The sequence below is a fragment of the Lonchura striata genome, chromosome 6, assembly GCF_050655825.1.
Source record: "Lonchura striata isolate lonStrDom1 chromosome 6, ASM5065582v1, whole genome shotgun sequence".
Classification (NCBI taxonomy): domain Eukaryota; kingdom Metazoa; phylum Chordata; class Aves; order Passeriformes; family Estrildidae; genus Lonchura; species Lonchura striata.
In genome coordinates, this window is record NC_140708.1 from 18,164,529 (window position 1) to 18,183,086 (window position 18,558).

At 41.6% G+C, this 18,558-nt stretch overlaps 1 protein-coding gene across 7 annotated transcripts in view; it reads left to right on the forward strand.

Moving 5' to 3' along the window:
* The first annotated feature begins 1,056 nt into the window (after positions 1-1,056).
* Positions 1,057-18,558, forward strand: part of DLG5 (discs large MAGUK scaffold protein 5) — a 107,816-nt gene continuing 90,314 nt past the window's right edge. For 6 of the 7 annotated variants that reach the window (XR_014956283.1, XM_021526692.4, XM_085583408.1 and 3 more), the window contains exon 1: positions 1,057-1,427. Coding sequence is in view for 5 of the 7 variants with exons in the window: in XM_021526692.4 (XP_021382367.2) it covers positions 1,127-1,427 (301 nt within the window). In the remaining 2 variants the exon portion in view is untranslated. Of the gene's footprint in view, positions 1,428-14,035; positions 18,536-18,558 lie in introns of those variants that run through there. The other variant, XM_021526696.3, reaches the window with a different exon arrangement.

An 18,558-nucleotide genomic window follows, 5' to 3' on the forward strand; every position in this document is an offset into this window, starting at 1 on the left:
CCTCCTGCTACGGCCGACTCCGGACACTGCTGCACTCTATTTGTGTTTCTGGTCTCTGGTCATTCATGAAACGCTGAAGAAATGTACAAGGAAGCTGAGCCAGCAGCTCTTACTAGTGTTTAGATCTCGTTTGCGAACTTTTGTTTTTGCAAATTCTAATGGACAAAGTCCGTAAGCAATGTGCTATTATTCTGACGTTTAGCGTTTCCCGGTTTAGGAGGGAATAAATCTCGACGCCTGAAGCTGCCGCCGGTGCCGACTCCGGCAGCCTCAACAGGCGGCGGCTGCGGCTCCGGGAGGGCAGCGGCAGGCCCGCCCGGCCCCAGCGCGGCAGCGCCGCCTTTGTCTCGCCGCCGAGACAGCCGGGCCGGGCACCCCGTCCTGCCCGGCCGAGCCCCAGGGGAGGAGCGGCGGAGCCTCCGGCAGGCCGCGCCGCGGGTCCGTCCCCGGCCCGCCCCGCCCCGCTCCGCACGGGGCCGGGCCGGGCCGGGCCGGGCCGGGCCGGGCCGGGGGAGCGGCGGGCGGCGCGGTGCCGCAGCCCCGGCTCGGCGCAGGCGGCAGCTTTGTGCAGCCAATATGGCTGCGCGCGCCCGCCGATGAAAGGAGGCGCCCGGAGCTGAGCGCGTCTCCCCGCACCCCTCCAGGCCGTGCGGCTGCGGCGAGCGGCGGCGAGAAGTTCTCCCGACCGCCCCGCGGGGTGCGGGGTGCCGGGGAGCGGCGGCGCTCCCCGCGGCTCCTGCTCCCGGCGGTCCCTCCCGCGGGCAGGCGGGAGGAGGAGGAGGAGAAGTTGTTTCGCCGCCCGGGGGGGCGGAAAGGAGGCGAGCGGGGCGCCAGACGGAGGAGGAAGAGGAGCAGCAGCCGCTGACGGTGGCTCGTCCCCCGCCTGCTGGAGGAGGAGGAGGAGAAGGCGAAGCCGCCCTCGGCCCAGGTCCTGTCCCAGCTCCGCTCCTCCCCTCCGGACGAAGTTTCGCCGGGGGCCGCGGCGGGGGCGCCGAGTGCCGGAGGAGGGCGGCCGGCGGCGCCCGCCCCGCCTCGGCCCGCGCCTCCCCGGGGCTGGCGGCGGCGGAGCGGCGGGGCCGGGGCCGGGCGAAGTTTGGCCGGCGGCGGCGGCGGCCCTGCAGCGGCCATGGAGCCCAAGCACAAGGAGCTGCTCGCCCAGTGCCGGCAGAGCCTGGCGCAGGCCATGACCGAGGTGGACAAGGTGGTGGAGCTGCTGGAGGCCGCCGGCGCCCTCGGCCCCCGCGACCTGCGCGACCTGGAGGCGGCGGGCGGCGGGAAGGCCGAGCTGCTCATCGCCCTGCTGCTGGGCAAGGAACGGGACCACTTCCAGGACCTGCGGGTGGCCCTGGAGAAGACGCAGCCCCACCTGCTCTCCATCCTCTACCTGAACGGCGTGGCGGGGACGCCGGCCGCGGCCGAGACGGCCGGTGAGTGGGGCCGGGGCGGGAGGAGGGCAGCGGCTGCCACCGCCCACCCCGCCGGGGCAGCGCGGGCCCCTCGGGGCCCTCCGCCCGAAGGTGGGAAGGGAGCGGGCCCCGGGGGTCCTCCTTTTCCGGTGGAGAATAAAACTCTCCCGTGTTTGCTCTTGGGCTCTCGATGCTTGTTTTCTGCTTCCGACCCTTTCGCTTTCTCTCCTGGCGGGAGCGCTGGTCCTGGTCCCCGGGAGGTGCCGCGGATGCTGCGCCTTGCCCTTTGGAGAGGCCAGCCTAGCCTGGTTCTTGCGGCTGCTGCCGTTCCCCCGAGTCGGGTCTGGGGGCTCGGGAAAACCGAACCCGAAGGGGCTTTTCTCCCTTGAGTACCAACGCCGGTGGTGTTACACAGCCGCTCCTTGACCGGGCAGAACTGAAACTCCCCCGTGCAGCCACTCTGCCGGAGTTGGCCGGCGGGCAGGACTCCAGCAGATGTGCCTTTGAGTAAATATTGTAACTCTTTTTCTCTGGACAGCCGTGTGTTTGTTCGAGGCTATATTGTTGTAATTCTTCTTGGTGGTTAGAACAGGGAAGAGCGCTGATTAGAACAGGTTAGAACATTAATTTAACTGCGAATCCAGACGAGAAGATTTTGGGTGTAAAACACCTCCTTAAGTAAGTTGGGCTTTGATCCACAGTTCTTTCCCTATTCTCCTCCCTCCAAAAGAAGTCACAGCCTACTTTCATGTGTACAAACCAAAGCTTTAAAATTACGGTAGGTGACAGTATATAAGGCCTTGCAAGTGCAGCTCTGTTTCTAAATGAAAAATTAGAGTAAACGGTAATTCTGCATTATAGTGATGTGTAGGTATTCTTATCCAGGGCGAACAAGTTGACTGATTCAGAAATGTGGGGTCTCTCTTTGCTGTTGTTACTGGATTCAGGATTTACAGTGTCACTACCTATCTACATATGCTTTGGGAGGGCATCCCGACTCTTAAAAATGATACAATTTGTTTAAGAAAATAAAGCCATTTAAGAGCTGCTTCTATCTGGAAAATAGTCCTTGCATCTGTGGTTGCACTCTGTACTCTGCCCTTACGTGAATTATGCTGTGCATGGTAAGAGTTCTGTAAACGCAAATGCTTGGGGGTCTTAGGTTTTGTTTTATTTCAGTGTGGTGTAGTGTATGGCCTTTTCTTATGAATATATGGCAGGACCTCACAAGATGGGGAAGAAATGGACTGAACAATAGACTTCAATACTTGAAACATTATGTGGTCTGACATCCATGGGAGATGAGGGCACTCACTGCCTTCCAGAATGGCACCCATGATGGCTTTGTATGGTTAGAGTAAAGCTCATTCTTGTCTTGTTGAGAAAATGGATTGGTGGTACTATGCTACCAGCACTCCCCAGGCTTAAAATCAAAGGTGTAAAATATGAAAAGTAGAAAAAAATACAGTGTATGTTGGACATAGTAATAGTCTTAATTTTTAAAATGCAAGTTGGAATTGAAGAATGTCTCACAACACTGAGTTCTTGAGGGAGAAGTAGTTTGATTGTCAAAGTGAGCTATACCCTGTTTGACTGACTGGGTTCAGGAGGCTTAATCTGAGTTAAATTTACATGTGTGTGGAGAAGGGTGTTTCTCTGATGCAATGAGTTTTAAAATGTAATTGCTTTCATTTATCAGTGGTAATAAAAGCTAACTTGGAGAGTTATGGATTTGTTTTCCTTGTGATAAGCATTTTTAAAAATTAGTTCACAGGAGATTGCTGACAACGAGCTTAATTAATAGTAAAGCATAGAAAGGCAGTTGACCTGAGCCTTCAAATTAAATATTCCAGCACCCCCCTGAAGTGGTGTTATGGTAATTAGTCATGAGGCTGCTTGTGTGTCCACTTAAAGTCTCTGTAATTCATGGTCTTTTTGCTAGTTTGTCCTTGATGTGTTTCACAAAGAGGTAATGTTTGAGGGTAACTGTGATAGAAAGGCTGAACATGTTTAATTCCAATATCTCTCTGTAGGAAGTTTGACCACCCCTCTACTCTTCTTGTGCCATTTGGGAGTTTTACTCCTTTTCACTCGAGATTTGGTAGGTGGATGAGTCAAGTCACTTCTTATTTTTTGGCAAGAAGTAAGTCGTACATGTGGCAGTGAGAAGTGTTGGATTATGTATTTAAAATACCAAAGTGAAACAGTCCATGTCACTTAAAATGCCTTTATTCTTAAAAGTAAAAAATACATATCTCAGACATCCCTTTGATTGAACCTATAGATTTGAATATGTTTTTTACATAATTAGCGTATGTAAAAATGATGGCTTACAGTGGTACATGTAATTTTAGTATTGTTTAGAAGAGGAGGCTAATGCATATCACCTGAATGCTTGTTGGGAATTAAAACTATATGTAATCAATAATGTCTTGTAGTGGTGTTTGCTAATTTCTTTTTTTCCAGTATGCTGCTATGTGAGGAAAGTGAGAAGGTAATTTAGCAACATAATTTTGTTCAAGGTTTCAAAAATCAGCATACAGACCACTCACTACAGTAGGATGTGTGTTTCTTCATCCATTTTGATGTGTGCAACATGTACCGTTACTTTGTGTTTTCTTCCTTCTCAGTTTAAATGTTACCTCCTTTTGTACTTTAAAGGCGGTGTGTGAACTCTGATGGGAACTCTGGTTGTTATTTATACCCGCAGTTCTTGTGACTGGCTGGACAATGTAGAGCTGACACTTTTATAAGTATTTATCTGTGCCACACAGAGGGAGGTAAACAGCTGGGGAGACTGCTCAAGGGAAATAACTGGGGTCCTGGTAGCTGCTGAAAGATTTTTTCACTCTGTCTCTACTTTACAAAGAGCTTTTTTATCTTTATAGAGTTTCCCCCGTTCAGTCCCATTTAAAGACGTTTGTCTTCTATGGGGACTTCTAATTGCTGATTTTAAACCTTAAACTGTATAGTTTTTCCATTAAAATGTATGTTTTTTAAGTTTTCTCAAATTTAAAATAAAGCCTAATATGCCTAACAGTGTTAGTTAAGACTGCAAAATCAAACAGGAAATTACCTTCTGTAAAGCAGAAGCTAAAATGAGTGGGTTTTTTGTTTCATGTAATCAATTGTAGAGACTTTAGTACTTCCTTGAGTAAAACCTTTGATTACTGTATTGCACTTTTTCATAAACATGAGAGAAATTTGCTCTACCCATGTGAAAGTGGTTGCTTGGATGATTTAAAATGTCCTAGTATTTTGCACATGGTTTAATTCTTTCAGTAATGTGCTAAATCTTTTGTATATTTACTTGGGTGTGAATTTATAGATTATGATTAAATATTTGATTTGGCAAATGACCTCCATCATGCATCTGGGAAATCCTTACCCTGATGGAAGTACCTATCCTTTCTAGTATGAAAATAAATTACCTCTGAGCATTCAGTTGTCTCTTAGATATCTTGCTTCCCAGAAAATGTTTCATTTTTACTGTTGCTATTACATGAATTTAACATCTTATAAAGTGTCCATGATGATAATGCAATGGAAGGTACTTTATTGTTACAAGTGCTATGAAGATGTACATTCTTTACATGTAATTATGAGAAATTAGAATGAGAATGGAAAGCTGAGGAACCTTTGTAGTCTTCAGATTGCTTCAGAAAATGTAGAGCTTTGTACTTACGTTTTTGTGATACTACAAAGATGGGAAAAAGGCAGGTTTGGTTGTTGAGCTTGGAATTTGTTTTCAAGATGAACATGTGGGGCTGCAGAGGTGCACTTTATCTTGAAACTGACTGGATTGCTGAACTCAAAAGCTTCATGACAGCTTGAACAGTTAATAAAATTTTAGGTTCACAGTTTTCTTTTGTGTTAGCAGTTGGTCTTCTGTACTCCTCCAGCTGCAGTCACTGAGCATGTGGTAGGCTTTAAAGGTGTTTTCTTTAACAGTTTCAAGATGAGAATTTAAGTTTTCAAACTCAAAATTGATTGCATATTTTAAAAGAGCTTTAAAGGAGCAGGAAAGAAAGAAGATGGTTATAGATTGACTTTGAAAAATTTAATTCTATTATTTATTAAGACTTTTTTTTTCCTAACTGTGTTTAGTCAGACATTAAGTGTTAATTCCCAGTCAAAAAGTAAATGTGGACATATTTAAGAGTAGGGAAAAAAGTTTCAGCTGTTTGCTCTCTTTAGAGGGATTATCTCAATTTTCTCTGTCTGCTTTGTATATAAATATGAACCAAGTTGTTTTGGACAATATGAGATTTGAAATCACAAAGTTTTAAATATTTCAAAGTCTTTCAACGTATTTAAAACCAAACACAAAAGGCAAGCTCTGTGAATATAAATTTAGGAGATAGGCAGCTGAGACCCACTTTCTGACAGCATCACAGGAGACCCATAGGAAATGCAGTAAGTCCAGGGTTGACCTTGAAGAGCTGGAATCATGACTGCTTGGACCTGGTGCTGGGATGTCTACATTTTATTTCTTCTTTCCCATCTCTCACAGAGTCTTGACTGATCCCCACAAAGCACTGGCTGGTGACTGGCTAAAGGAGTGGGATTGAGAATTTGTGCTAGTGAGGAGCTGAGAGACTCTGGAGGAAGAGTGTGAGATAGGGAGGCAGGATGTGCTCTCTGTGTAAGCACACAGAGTGTGGTGATTGGGGTGGGGCTGGCCCAGCCTCATCCCCATGGCACAGCTGTGAGCAGCAGGTGAGCAGCAGTGACAGCAATGAGCCAGGGAGTGCCCAGGGCACTGACCAGCACCAAAGGGAGCAGAGGCTCACAGGTGCAGTGCATCAACATGAGGGGTAAAAAAGATTGGGCTAAAGAACAAGAGGAGCAGAAGCTTAAAGCTTTCTGATGAGGTGTGGGTGTTACTCTGTATGGGGATGCTTAAAGCTTTCTAATATTGTATGGTGATACTCTGTGTATCGTGGCCATCGAGACTGCGGCATGTGCTGTGACACTTCTGTAGGAGCAAGGTGGAAGAAAGAGGAGAAGACACCCTTCTCAAGCAGATGAGAATTAGTGCTGTTAGTGAGCATTCCCAGAGAGAGGGGAGAATGAGGAGAAATTGTAAAAACATGATTTACTGACTCAAGGACTGAACTGACAATTTTGCAATTAAGTACAATTTATACTCCCTTCTGTCACTGAAAATTGAAGAGTGGGAGAAGTAGAGCAGTATGTTTGGGTTTTTCCAGACCTGTTATTAGTTCCCAGGGTAGCTACGCAAGCTGTGTTGCAGAATTTCTTAAATCACACTGATGAAAAAGCAGGCAGTGTTCAGAAGTCACCTTTGGAGGAGTGAAGCTCAGCAGTAGCACTGAGCAGTAATTAACCTTGATAAAATATCTGGCAGTAGTTTAGCAGTACCTGTGTCTTCTGATGATCTCAGATTTTTGGTATTTTGTGGAATTACCAGGCTGAAAAAATGCAGGGAGATTCTGGCAAGTGTTTGGATGGGTATTCCCAATGAAATAATAGTCTAATAGTAGTACATTCATGGAAGTAGGCTCTCAATTCCAAAGAAGGAAATGCATATTTTAGTAGTTCATGAATCCCAAGGGTGGTAGTTCTCAATTACATTTTTGCTGTGCTCAGAGAGGGAGTGGAGAGAAAGCTGCCCACAGTAAACTCCTGGGGACATTGTTTTCATCAGAGTAAAGGGAATAATAACCATTTTCGTGGTGTTGGTGCATCCAGCTATCAAGTTGCTTTGGACACATACAGGAGTTGGTGTCTTACAAAATTGGACATGATCACTAAGGAAAGCCAACAGGTTTCTGTAACTTGCTCCTTACTTGTTAAAGCTTAAAGATTGCCTGTTTCAGAGGTTTCAGATCTTTAGCTTGTTTTAACTACCATTCTCAGTCTCACTGTTACCTTGCAGCTGTAACCAGTCCTGGTTTGTCAGATTTTTTGGACCCCTTGTCTAGCTAGTGAAAACCAGTCCACCACACGGGTATTCACTTTAGGCTTTAGGCTTTCTAGTTCTCTCAGCAGTCTCTAATATGAGCTGAGGGGTTTTTTTTGTTGGTTTTTTTTTTTTTCTTTTTTTATTTACTGCTTGCTTTTGCCACTTTCTGGGTTTTTTTACCTCAATTTCTTCATTTTTGCTTAGTTTTCCTAGCTCCTATTAATTGTTACTTTAATTATTATTTTCTAGCATTCAAATTCCTTATTCAGAACTCCAGTTGTTAGAAAGATATCAGTAAATGTTGATAAATTGCTTGTAATGATTCCTTACTCTGTAAAAACCCAAGGACAGAGGTATCTTTCAGGGCTGTTCAGTGCTGCTCTGGTTTTGGCTGGGGTTAAACTGTGATACACCACCAGCACAGATTGGGTGCTAGTGTGAAGCAATTGGTTCCTGTTGTGGTTCTTTTCATAAGAAGAATTGTAAAATGCTGTACATATAGTAATGCTAAAACATTTCTTCATGTAAACTATTCATAATGTTGATGGAGACAGAAAAACGTGTTGTTAGTGGGTGCAACTTTTTGTGAAAACAGCTGTAGTCATGTTGATGAGACATCTAGGCTCCCGAACGACATTGAGTAGTTCATGGTGAAATGTTACTTGTGACCTTCAAGATGCAAGTTGTTGGCTGCTTTTTGTGAACAGTAGCAATTTAGAACTGAATCATTCTGATGTAGGAGCTGGCAAGTTTGCAGTGGCTGAGCTTTGGCTTGTGGCTAACAATGCTTTTTTAATAGAAGTAGACAAGAAGGATGCCATCCTCTGAAGAGTCTGTCTCAAATGTTGGAGCCTGGCTCTTCCAAAAGGGCCTTTTTTTTGAGTTCTCAGTCATAATCTGGTATATTAATTCTTGTCAATGGGAGCCAAAATACTAAAATATTGCAGGAGGTCCATAGTGGTGTTAGAAACCAATTCAAAATAGCCAGTGCACAGTATGCAATGTATGCCTGTCTCAGGCTGTGGTGTGCTGGGAGGTGTGTTGGTGCTGATGGGGTAATGCCGGTATCCACTTCTGTTGTAGCTAACAAATAAGGTTAACTCTGGGAGCTCCTGTTGCCAGCTCTTGTGCAAGAGTGTGATCCCCATGGGACACCCTTTCCATGCTGCTGAAGCTGGTGATAGCAAGAGTTGATGGCCCTTGAAGTTGGTGGAAGCACTTGGCCACTTGAGGTGAACACTGAACGACATTTTTCCTGACAGTCTATGATTACTGGGCATACAGAATAACATACTACAACTGGAAAGCCCTTTTTACCCAAACTGGTGTCAGAGGAAGTCAAAGGCAGCCTATTTCATATATATAACATCGCCTTCTTCTTCCTCACAGCTTCCAAAACCTCTAATTTCACAGTTCATGGGTTGAGCTGCTCAGCAGTTTGCTTGTTTGCAGTATTAATATGCTTGTTCTGGTGAGTTGCTCTTTGTATTTTTGAAAATAATTTTTTTTCTAGTTGTCTGATGAAGTAATTGTATTTTAAATAGCCTGTATCACCCTGATTAAGTTTTACTGACCTGCAGATGGAGACAAGAAGCAAGTGAGAAGTGAAACCATTAAGTGTTTCAACTGGAGAGTTGAGGAGTTGGTTTTTTGCTGACTTTTTATGTAGTTGACAATTTATTATATATTGGATGTTAAACCAAAAAACTTCTTCCCCACCTCCAAACCTTGAAACCAATGTTCTTTAAACTTACTTCAAAATTAGTTTTCCTAAGAATCTCCTTTTGCTCTAGCTTTTTATTCTACCTGCACATAATTGCTGATTCACAAACGTGTTTATTATTCTGTACTTACCTTCCACCATGTGAGTAATCCCATTTATATGTATCAGGTTGGGCATGTGCAAATGTTGGCAGAATGCAGACCTTGCATACGAAGCTCTCTGGCTTGAAGAATGTCATCAGTACCTCTTGTACCTCAGAAAGTGAGGCTGATGGTTGTTTGCTGCTCAGTAGTGCTCGAAATGGAGTTTGTGTGGGTAGAGATAGCTGTGGTGTAGGTAGGAAGGTGTTTTCCTTGAGGATGAATGTAAAATGTAGTGGGAATTGTGAACTCACTTTTGATGTAAGTGAACTGTGTTCTTTTGACGTTGGTTCACCAAAATTCCTTTTCAAGTCTGTTCTCTTTTACTGAGACTGACAAGCATAAGTATGGTTTTCTGTAGAAGAATCAGAATTTTTGGGTTGTGGAAATAAAGGTGGTGTAGACAATTACTAATCTGTCTGAATTGTTACCTAGATGTTCGTGGGGTTTTTTAAATAAGCATAGAACTATATTTACCATCTTCATTGTTTGTTTTTCTTGTTTGCATATAGTTTTCTTGTGGCTAGCTTTACTCTGTTGCATGCTTTTGTGGAAAAACCACCATAGGGGGAATTTTGAGTCTTGGGTAACCATGTGATCTAGCTCTTTTTGGAGCACTTATATAATCTGAGTTTGCCTTCCGCAGTTATGATCCTCTTGCAGAAAGAGGGGTTGATTGAGTTGTTGGGAGTTCTGCAACTAGAAAGTGACAGAAGATTGACAGATGTTGTTTTAGTAACTTATTTCAGGGAATCTTGATACTCAGTTTTAAAGTTCTCTTAAACACTTCATGCATAATCTTATGAACACTTGCAGTAATTTTTAAGAAGGTCTAATTCGTATTTAGGTCATGATAATGTGTTTTTCAGGTGGTGAGCAAGTGTGCGTGCTTAATGGTGGTGAAATCAGGTTATCTAAAGGCTTTATTTGATGCTAAATCCATCAGCACAACAAAAATACCCAGTTATTAACTTAACTTCTTAATATTTAAAGTAGTCATGAATTTCCAGTCTTGTTTTTCTTTTCTGAACACTTTTATGAGCGAAAGATGTTATTTGAGAGCTTGCTTAAGCTTTAATTGAATGTAGGATGTGTTTTTACTCTTTCAGTTTAAAGGCCATTTGACTTAAGTAAGTGTGGTTAAAAAGAATATAAAATGCTAAGGTCTTAAAACCAAAACAAACAAAAAGCTCCCCAACAAACAAAAAGTCATAATAGTAGGCTTTCCTTTGTAATTGATGAACTGGTTTGTTATTGTCATTGGTTGTTCCATCATGTACTTCTGATGTAGGGCTGGACTCTGTAGGTGTACCTGAATTTTAGTAATATTGAAAGTGCAAAAAGCAGTACTAAACCCTCTCAAGATCACAAAAGAGGGTTCTCAGGAGGGCATTCACTTTCAATTATATTATTTTCACCTTGAGGTATTGGTATTTTTTTCCTTCTTTTAATGAAGGGTGTATTGAAAATTTGACTTGTTCAATCCCTTTTCTGCTTTCTGTGGCAATCAACCTTCGAATGCTCAGTCTGCCTATTTCCCCATCTCTGTTTAGATATGCTGCCACAGCTTTCCTTTGCTGCTCTGACAGTGCACAAGCAATCCTTGCATTTTTTGGATGGGGAATTTTAAAATTTTGAGGCTTCTAGTTACCTTTAGGGTATATTGAGGAAGGACACTTTCTGTAAGATGCACTGACTACTTTTGGTTAAGGATCTGATTAGTTTGCCTCAAGAGGTTAACCCTGCCTCCCTCCTTTATTGAATAACCCAAGGCTGACTTAGGTATAGACTGCAGACATGAACTTTGAGAGACATACAGTGAGATACTTTTCTAAACTACTGGCATCAAAAATGTGTAGGCTAGCACTTTAAGGTATGTTGTGTTTCAGATATATTCATTTGTTATCCTGGTTCATGAACCTTTCCCATTTTCCTGGCTCCTTTGTGGTAATCAGGAGGTAATCAAGGGCTGCACTGCTACACGTGTCAGAGCAGTGTTTTGGCTGAGCAAAATGTTCCTTGATAACACAGAGTAGTAGTTTCAGATCCTAAGGTCAGAGATGCTTTCTGCCTTGGTATTTTAGGATTTGGTAGGATGTCAGGAGCATTGGTATTAATATGAAAATAAGAAAAAACGTACAAGAAAAACTTGTCTGTCAAGGCTGGTTGCAATCCTGTTCTGTGCAACAATGTTTGGCTGAAACCTGTGAGTAGTGTGTGCTGGACTGGAAGAAAACACAGTGTAAATGCTGAGCTGTTTTTCTATCCCTGGCTGATTTGATCTTCAGTGATATGCTGTGCATACATGACTTGCATAAAATTTCATTTGTCAGGGAGTAGCTCATTATATTGTCTAGAATGTCAAATCTCAATTTAATTTTAGAGCCAACTATAGCAAATTTCTTCAGGGCTGCAAAATGCCAGGTTGTTAGTTTGGTTTTGATACTGAGCGTGTCTTTTGGGGCCTGTGATTTCCTCTGTACCAGTGATAAGCAGGAGGTAAAGGCCGACTGGTGGAACTGGAAGGATTGCAGTGGCTATTGCCTGGCTACAGTAATGAGCACTTTGTTGTACTGTGCTCTGTTGTAAGGAATTTCAGGGTGCTACACTGCCCGTTGCTCAGCATCTCTGGAAAGTTGTTTTTCTTCTTCTGCAACTCTGCATTGCAACAATACAGTGTGGAGTTGATTTGTTTGGCCCTGTATCTATGTAGTTTTCTTGTGGGCAGATGAGCCAGATCCTTTCTGAGGGTTGTAGTAGCTGATGGAGGAAAACCACCTAAAAAGTTCTATGAATTCATCTGTTTAATTGCATTGTATTTGTACATTTGTGTGTGGAAATTTTTAATACATGCTTCTTTTTTTTGTGAGAAATACTTTAAAAAGAATATATGTATTGAAAGTAGGTAAGATTTTTAAACATTTCAGATGTTTTTTTACTTGTTCCTACAGTGCACCCCTAAATTAAAGCTTTGCTGAAGTATGGTTGTATACATTTTTGTTCAAGTGTAAGATGCAAATGCACAGCAATAGTTAAAAACATTTTATTGCACATTGTGGTGAAATAATAGCTTTTGAGAGATAATAAATATTCAGAATTATTCCCTGGTCTTAGGACAGTAAAAGGAGGTGAATTTGGATCACTGAGGCTGTAGGATTTCTGACCTTATGGATTAGATCATGAGACCTTGGCCTTGATTTAATTCTGAAGTAGTGTCTAATGTAGATAGTATCTGCATTTTATGGGATCTGTTTCAGAAAATAACCAAAAGTGCACTTAATTTGCTTGATTTCAACAGAACATTGTTAAATTATTGAGTGGAGTCTCATTTGGTTGCTAATCTCTGTTCTCCGTTTTCTGCTGTTCCTCACATGGTTTTCAGTTCACATGTGGTGTCTTGTGCAGACAGGCTTCTCATACTGAGTACTCAGTGTCTGTTCATGATGGTTGTGGTAGAGGACCTGTTATCTCTGTTCCCTATGTGCTTTGTTGAAGATAAACCTGTAAGAAACAGCCTAATAGGACAAATAACTCTGTATGACCTTAAGAGAGATCCTTATGTTAAGCACAGCTTCTTCAGTGAGACTCAAAAGTTTTAATTACATAAAACATAATTTTCTGATGTTCATGTTATGAACTTATTTTGGTTAATGAAGTTGTTCTGAACATTTATAAATAAAGCTAATAAATGATGTGGCTTGTTGGAAAGGGGAAATGAATCGTCTGTGCCTGATGATTGGATTGCAGGGTACACCAGGGACTAGGCATTTCCTGAAAGGTTTTTTTAAAGTTCTTGAAGAAATAAAATTTCTCTTGAGTTCTCTTATTAGAGAACAGAAGTAAATTATAGAAGTTAGTATTTCTGCTCCAACAGTTTTTTTGTTTTGTGTGGGTGTTTTAATAAGTGCATCTTAAATATGTATATCTGCAGCATTCAGAATGTAAAATTTGGATTTGCCCGAGTGTTTTTTTCCTATCACAGATCTTGCTGAACTTAACAGGGGATTTTTCCTTCTTTTTTGAAACACTTGAAAGAAAATGCTTTGTGGTGCTTTATCTTAATTTTATATCAACTTCAAGGAGTTTACAGACTTCTTTCTAAACAGGAATTACTTGAAGGCTAGTTTTCAGTAAGCATAGACTAGTTATCATAATGAAAACAATGAAATACATATAATTCTCCCTGTAACTTTTTTTCAGATCAAGATTAGGATTTAAATAAAGTAACATGGATTCTTAGAAAGTTTCATTCTGTACACATAGTGTGTATCTGCATTTTTATCTGGAAGTGGCATCATGAGGAAACAATGCCATTCTGAGTCTTCCAAACAGCTCTAGGTCTGTGTTCATTAAGAGCTTCATTAAGAGTGAACCTGTTAATGCCTAAGCTAAAAATGCTCATTTAATCTCAGTATAAAAACCAATTTCAGCTTCCAGTAATGCTCCTTAAAAATGGCACTTCAGAGAGAAGCTGTCTTTGCCAGCTGCCTTCTGATGACTTTTTTTCATCCATTTTGTGGATGTCTCAGCTGGACATCCAGCATTACTGACAGTAAATTGCTCTGCATTAGTTTGCTAGTGCAAAAGTAAGGAATAAACATCACGGAGCTAAGTGTGAGAATATTGTTCATCACTCTGAAGGACCTCTCTGCCACGGAGAAGAGGGAAAGGATGTGTATAATGTGAATAATGCATTGTTAATGAAGTTTGAGGCAACTGATTTCAAGGACTGCTTTCATGATGAAAATCAGGTGGAGTTCTCTAAGGGGATATATATATATATATATATATATATATATATATATATATATATATATATATGGTGGGAAATTATATTTCAGGGCTTGCTTAAGCCCTGAATTTGTTGGCGGACCTAAGTGACCTTTCATGGGCTCAGGCTGGGATGGGATGTGTTTTGCCTTGCAAATCAGGTGTTGTGTGAGCTCAGGGTCAGAGGAGAGCACGCCAGCCAGGCTGGGCTCAGGGTCTTGCACCTTTGTGGCATGGGTGGAGTCATGGTGGTCTTTCTAGAGGTTCAGGGCTGAGAGAAGTGAGAGCAAACTTGTTGAACTTCTCTGCCAGCTGTGAGCTTTTCCTGGGTGCTTTGATACAAAGTCAGTTAAAATAGCTGAGATTGTCCTCATTAAACAGGACAGAGAAAGAGGTTAGAATTTGCACAAAGAATTCTTTGCCACACATCATAAATGTTTTAAAAAGCTTTTTACTCACTACTACTGTTATAGCTGCCACTCTAGTAAAGTACATCTGGTTTTGGCATATCATTTTGAACATGAAGGTCAGGATGTTTGTTGTCCAGGTCTTCAGCATGGTCAGATACTCAGTGCTCCATAATTTAAAATGTGCATGAATACCCTTAATTCTTCTGTTCTTAAATTTGTCACTTTATGACTCTAGAGTTAAGAGTTTGAGTCTGAATGTTTTACCATTACATTGATTCCTTTCTCAATTCCTGTGTAAAACTCCTAAAGAAAGCCCTTTGCAGTGCATGGAAGATTTAGCTGATTTCCCCAGCTTGGATGGGATAACTGTGGTAAAATGGTCAATGCAAATTTAATCTTTGCTGCTGCTGCTTTCAGATAAGGAAATTATTCATGTATTATGGTGGGATGTGAATTGACTGCAGTGTATGAAGATAAAAATATTCTTTTTTTGCTATGCTGAAATGCTACTTGCACATCTTAAATGGAAACTTAATAACATTTGTAATGTGCAATCTTAGTACTTTTTTCAGACACTAAGCAGAAACTGTTTGTAGGTTTGTGGTTAGTGAAAAATGCCAAACTACATGTCTTATGCCTTGCTATTGGATATTCCTCTTCAATAATCTTGTTATAAGTAACTATAGTTAGTTACTTACAGAGATAGTTGAGTTCTAGTTGCTATACCATGTTTAGATGTAAGATTACAAAATTCATGTGAAAAGTTGATTCTTAGATGATTGTTAGATGGATCACAATATTATCTCTTATTTCAAAATTGACAAAGATCGTGAATTTCCATGAATGCATGGGTTTTAGTGACAATAATGAGATGGGGAGAGGTTTCCATAATTTGGAGGAAGCTAAGTTGTTTATGCAAACACCATGGCAGAGCAGAGCATGCATTGCAAAAACAGAAGTGATGTGCCAAGGTACAATTTCAACTTTTTTTTTTTTTTGAGAATTTAGGTTCAAAATAATGTTTTTTTCAACAATTAATCTTACTTTACAAGTTCAGAATGTTGGTAAAATAGAGTTTTACAGCTGGAGAGGTTTGAAAGCAGAGAAGGGATGCGTTGATCCTGAAGGATAGGAATGAAGCTGGGAATGCAATACCTACTCCAGTGGTCTGTGAGACAATACAGCCTGTAGAATGAGAGTGCAGTTGTAATTTTTTTCAAAATTAGTGCCTTAAAGTATATGATGCGAGCCCAAGCTAATATAAAAGTCCTGTGAGTATATCACAGTAGCTGTGCCTTCCTCGTATATTTTGATAAAAATAGCCTGCCAAATACAAAGTAGAAATACAGGAAAGCCTGCAAACTCTCCCAGTGGCTTACTGCTGATGGGCTTTGTAATTACATCTGTCTATCTCCATCTGTACCCTGCTTGGCTAGAGGCTGGATTTAAGGTTAATTGTATGATGGAGGATCCTGGCTTACAGCTATATCTTAATTAGAATTCACAATCCTCTTTACATAAAAATATGAAAACTCTTTTAGAAAAAAAACCACTGATTATAGGGCAACTGAAAAGATTTTGATATTTATTTTTTCATAATTTGTGAATAATTTAAGTATATATAAATATATTCCCATGCCATCTGGTTTATTTTTCTTTTCATCTTACTCTTGGCTTCTGTCATCTTGCTTATTGCTCTTTGGCTTTCTAATTAAAGGAAAAAGCAGTATAAATTACTTTTGTGATCACAGTAGCATTTCAAAGGTTATTGAATGCTATGAAAAATAGTGTTATTCTATGTTTTGAGATTTACTGCTGTTGAATATAGCTCTGATATGAACATACTAAATCCCTTTGACTTGGGTGTATAATAATCTAATTAGTGTAATTAATCAATTTTTATTCTGTAAAATATAATGTTTTTCAGAAATATATGGCTCAGTCCTTGAAGTACCATACAGAGATTGAACTATCCTTGGAAAGGCTGTTACATTTAACTCTTCTGTTCTGATGGTGTCCTGACTGAAATAGATCTGTTCCTAAAAGTTGTGGTTTGTAAGTGTTTAATTAAATGTGCTGGAATTAACATTTACAACATTCAGAGAGTTCTCAGGATGCAATTTGGTGAAAACAGAGAAAATTCAGTTTGTTTCAATGAGTTGTATAAGAACAAAAAAAAGGAAAATACATGCTTATGTTTCATTTTGATTAATTTCATGTCAAGTGTTACAATGTAACTTTGGTGTTGGATATTTTTGTTTGTTTTATTGGCTTCTTTTTTTTCAAAAAGATAAAGATAAAGATAGTGTAAAGATAGTGGTTTGGTCCCTAGAGATTTTTCTTAGCTGAAGTGAATTTCAATATGCTAACCTCTAGGTCCCTAAAAAAAAAACAGAGGGGGAAGAAAAAAGGAAGTCCTAAAGACCTTCCTTAAACAGCGTCACTTGAAGAATTCAGTTTAACAAGGTGCATAAGCATATGCTCCTCTTTAGCAAGAGAACACTTTGTCTCATGGGTTGTATTCAGATACTGCTGCTTGCGTGAGTTAAGATGATTAAGTATGACCCTGATGTTGTTAAACCAGTGCCTGAGTTACTGATACAACAATTTGCAAACAAAATTTGCTTTCTCATAGTGTCAGTTGCATTCCAGCTTGGCAGCATTTGGAAGTTAAGTGCCCTAGCTTGGTGATTCCTTGCTGCTGTTGGATATCCTACAGGGAAATCATCTTAAATTGGAAGGAGATGCTGGACTCAAGCAAAAGCATGAAGATACTTTTTCAAACCATGGGATTTCAGTGTTTTTATTTAAAACTTTTGTAAAGCACCTGAATCACGGAATAATACTTTTTAAGATCCTTTAAAAGCTGGGAAAATGAAGTTGCTTTTTACCCCAGACATAGTATACTTTGATAATACAAAATTAGGCAGATTTGTATACCGATTGTTGTCACTGTGAATCCCTGAGTACAGGATTGCATAAAGGTCTGCCACAAGGCTATGTAGCTGTTCAGAGTACCTGACTCAAACTCATCTCTGATCAGCAAGTGATCTTTTTTAGCCATACTGCTGGAGCCATACTAAGAGTGAAGAAGGAAGAAATCTGTTCTGATATTTTTATTAGTGCATCATCTAGGAACTTTTCATCTCTGTTTGGCTTTTTGTGATTAAATGACTGGGACGATATGTCTTTATTAGTTTGGCATGCACGTTTGGAACTGGTGGTAAAATCAAGAGAGTTCTGTCTTGGGGAGCAGCAGAACCGAGAGGAGAAATAGTCCTGTGACAGCACCTTGGGATTGAGGTGGTGAGAAGGGCAGTGCACTGTGGTGGGATAGATGGTGTTAATGCTGCTGGAGCCTTCAACAGAGGACAAAGCACAGCTGGGTTTCTTTGTAAGGAGGTAACTCTTGAGTTTATGTTTGTACCATATGTACAGAACTGGCAAGCCTTAGTTTGTGCTGGCGTGTTGTACCTCACTGCTGTGGCCTGAGTGTCTGGCAATAGGGTGTGATTGTTGTCCTTGCTAATTACTCTGCAGCTGCTCCCTCCTTCCCTCATCATCACTGTCTTGGTTAACTTGGTTACATGGTTCTTTAAGAGAAGATAACACAGTATCTGTCCTTTGCAAACTAAAATTGTTACATGTATGTTTAATTTACTTAGCTCATCTCGGGATTTGCGCTTTAATTTTGCAGTAAACTTTATACAGGAAGAAAAAAATAAAGCAGTGTTGCAGTCACTTGCCTAGATCTGGGGTCAGCCCGAAGGCTGGTTGCGCAAAGCCGGTAATACTGCTTTATAAAGGGGTTGTACTGCCGCGCTAAAATTCATCCGTGAGTGACCTCTGGGAGCTCTGTAACTCTACACCCACACATCCTAATTGTCTGCTTAGGTCACAGCCAGCCTTTGATGTCCCACAGAGCGCGGTAGGGTACCGGGCCAACTGGTTGAGCCGCCGGCTGCCGCTGCCGGGGAACAAGAGCCCTTTGTGGTGCCGGCGGCGCTGCGCGGATCGGCGCGGGGCCGGGCAGCGGCGGCGGGGCTCGGCTCGGCTCGGCTCGGCTCGGCCTGGGAAGCGTCTGCTCCGTGCTGCGTGCGCGGCTTGTAGTGCCTGAAACAGGGCAGTAGGTTCTGGCTGAGTTAGCAGACTTCCCAGTAAGTGTTGTTGCAGGAAATCT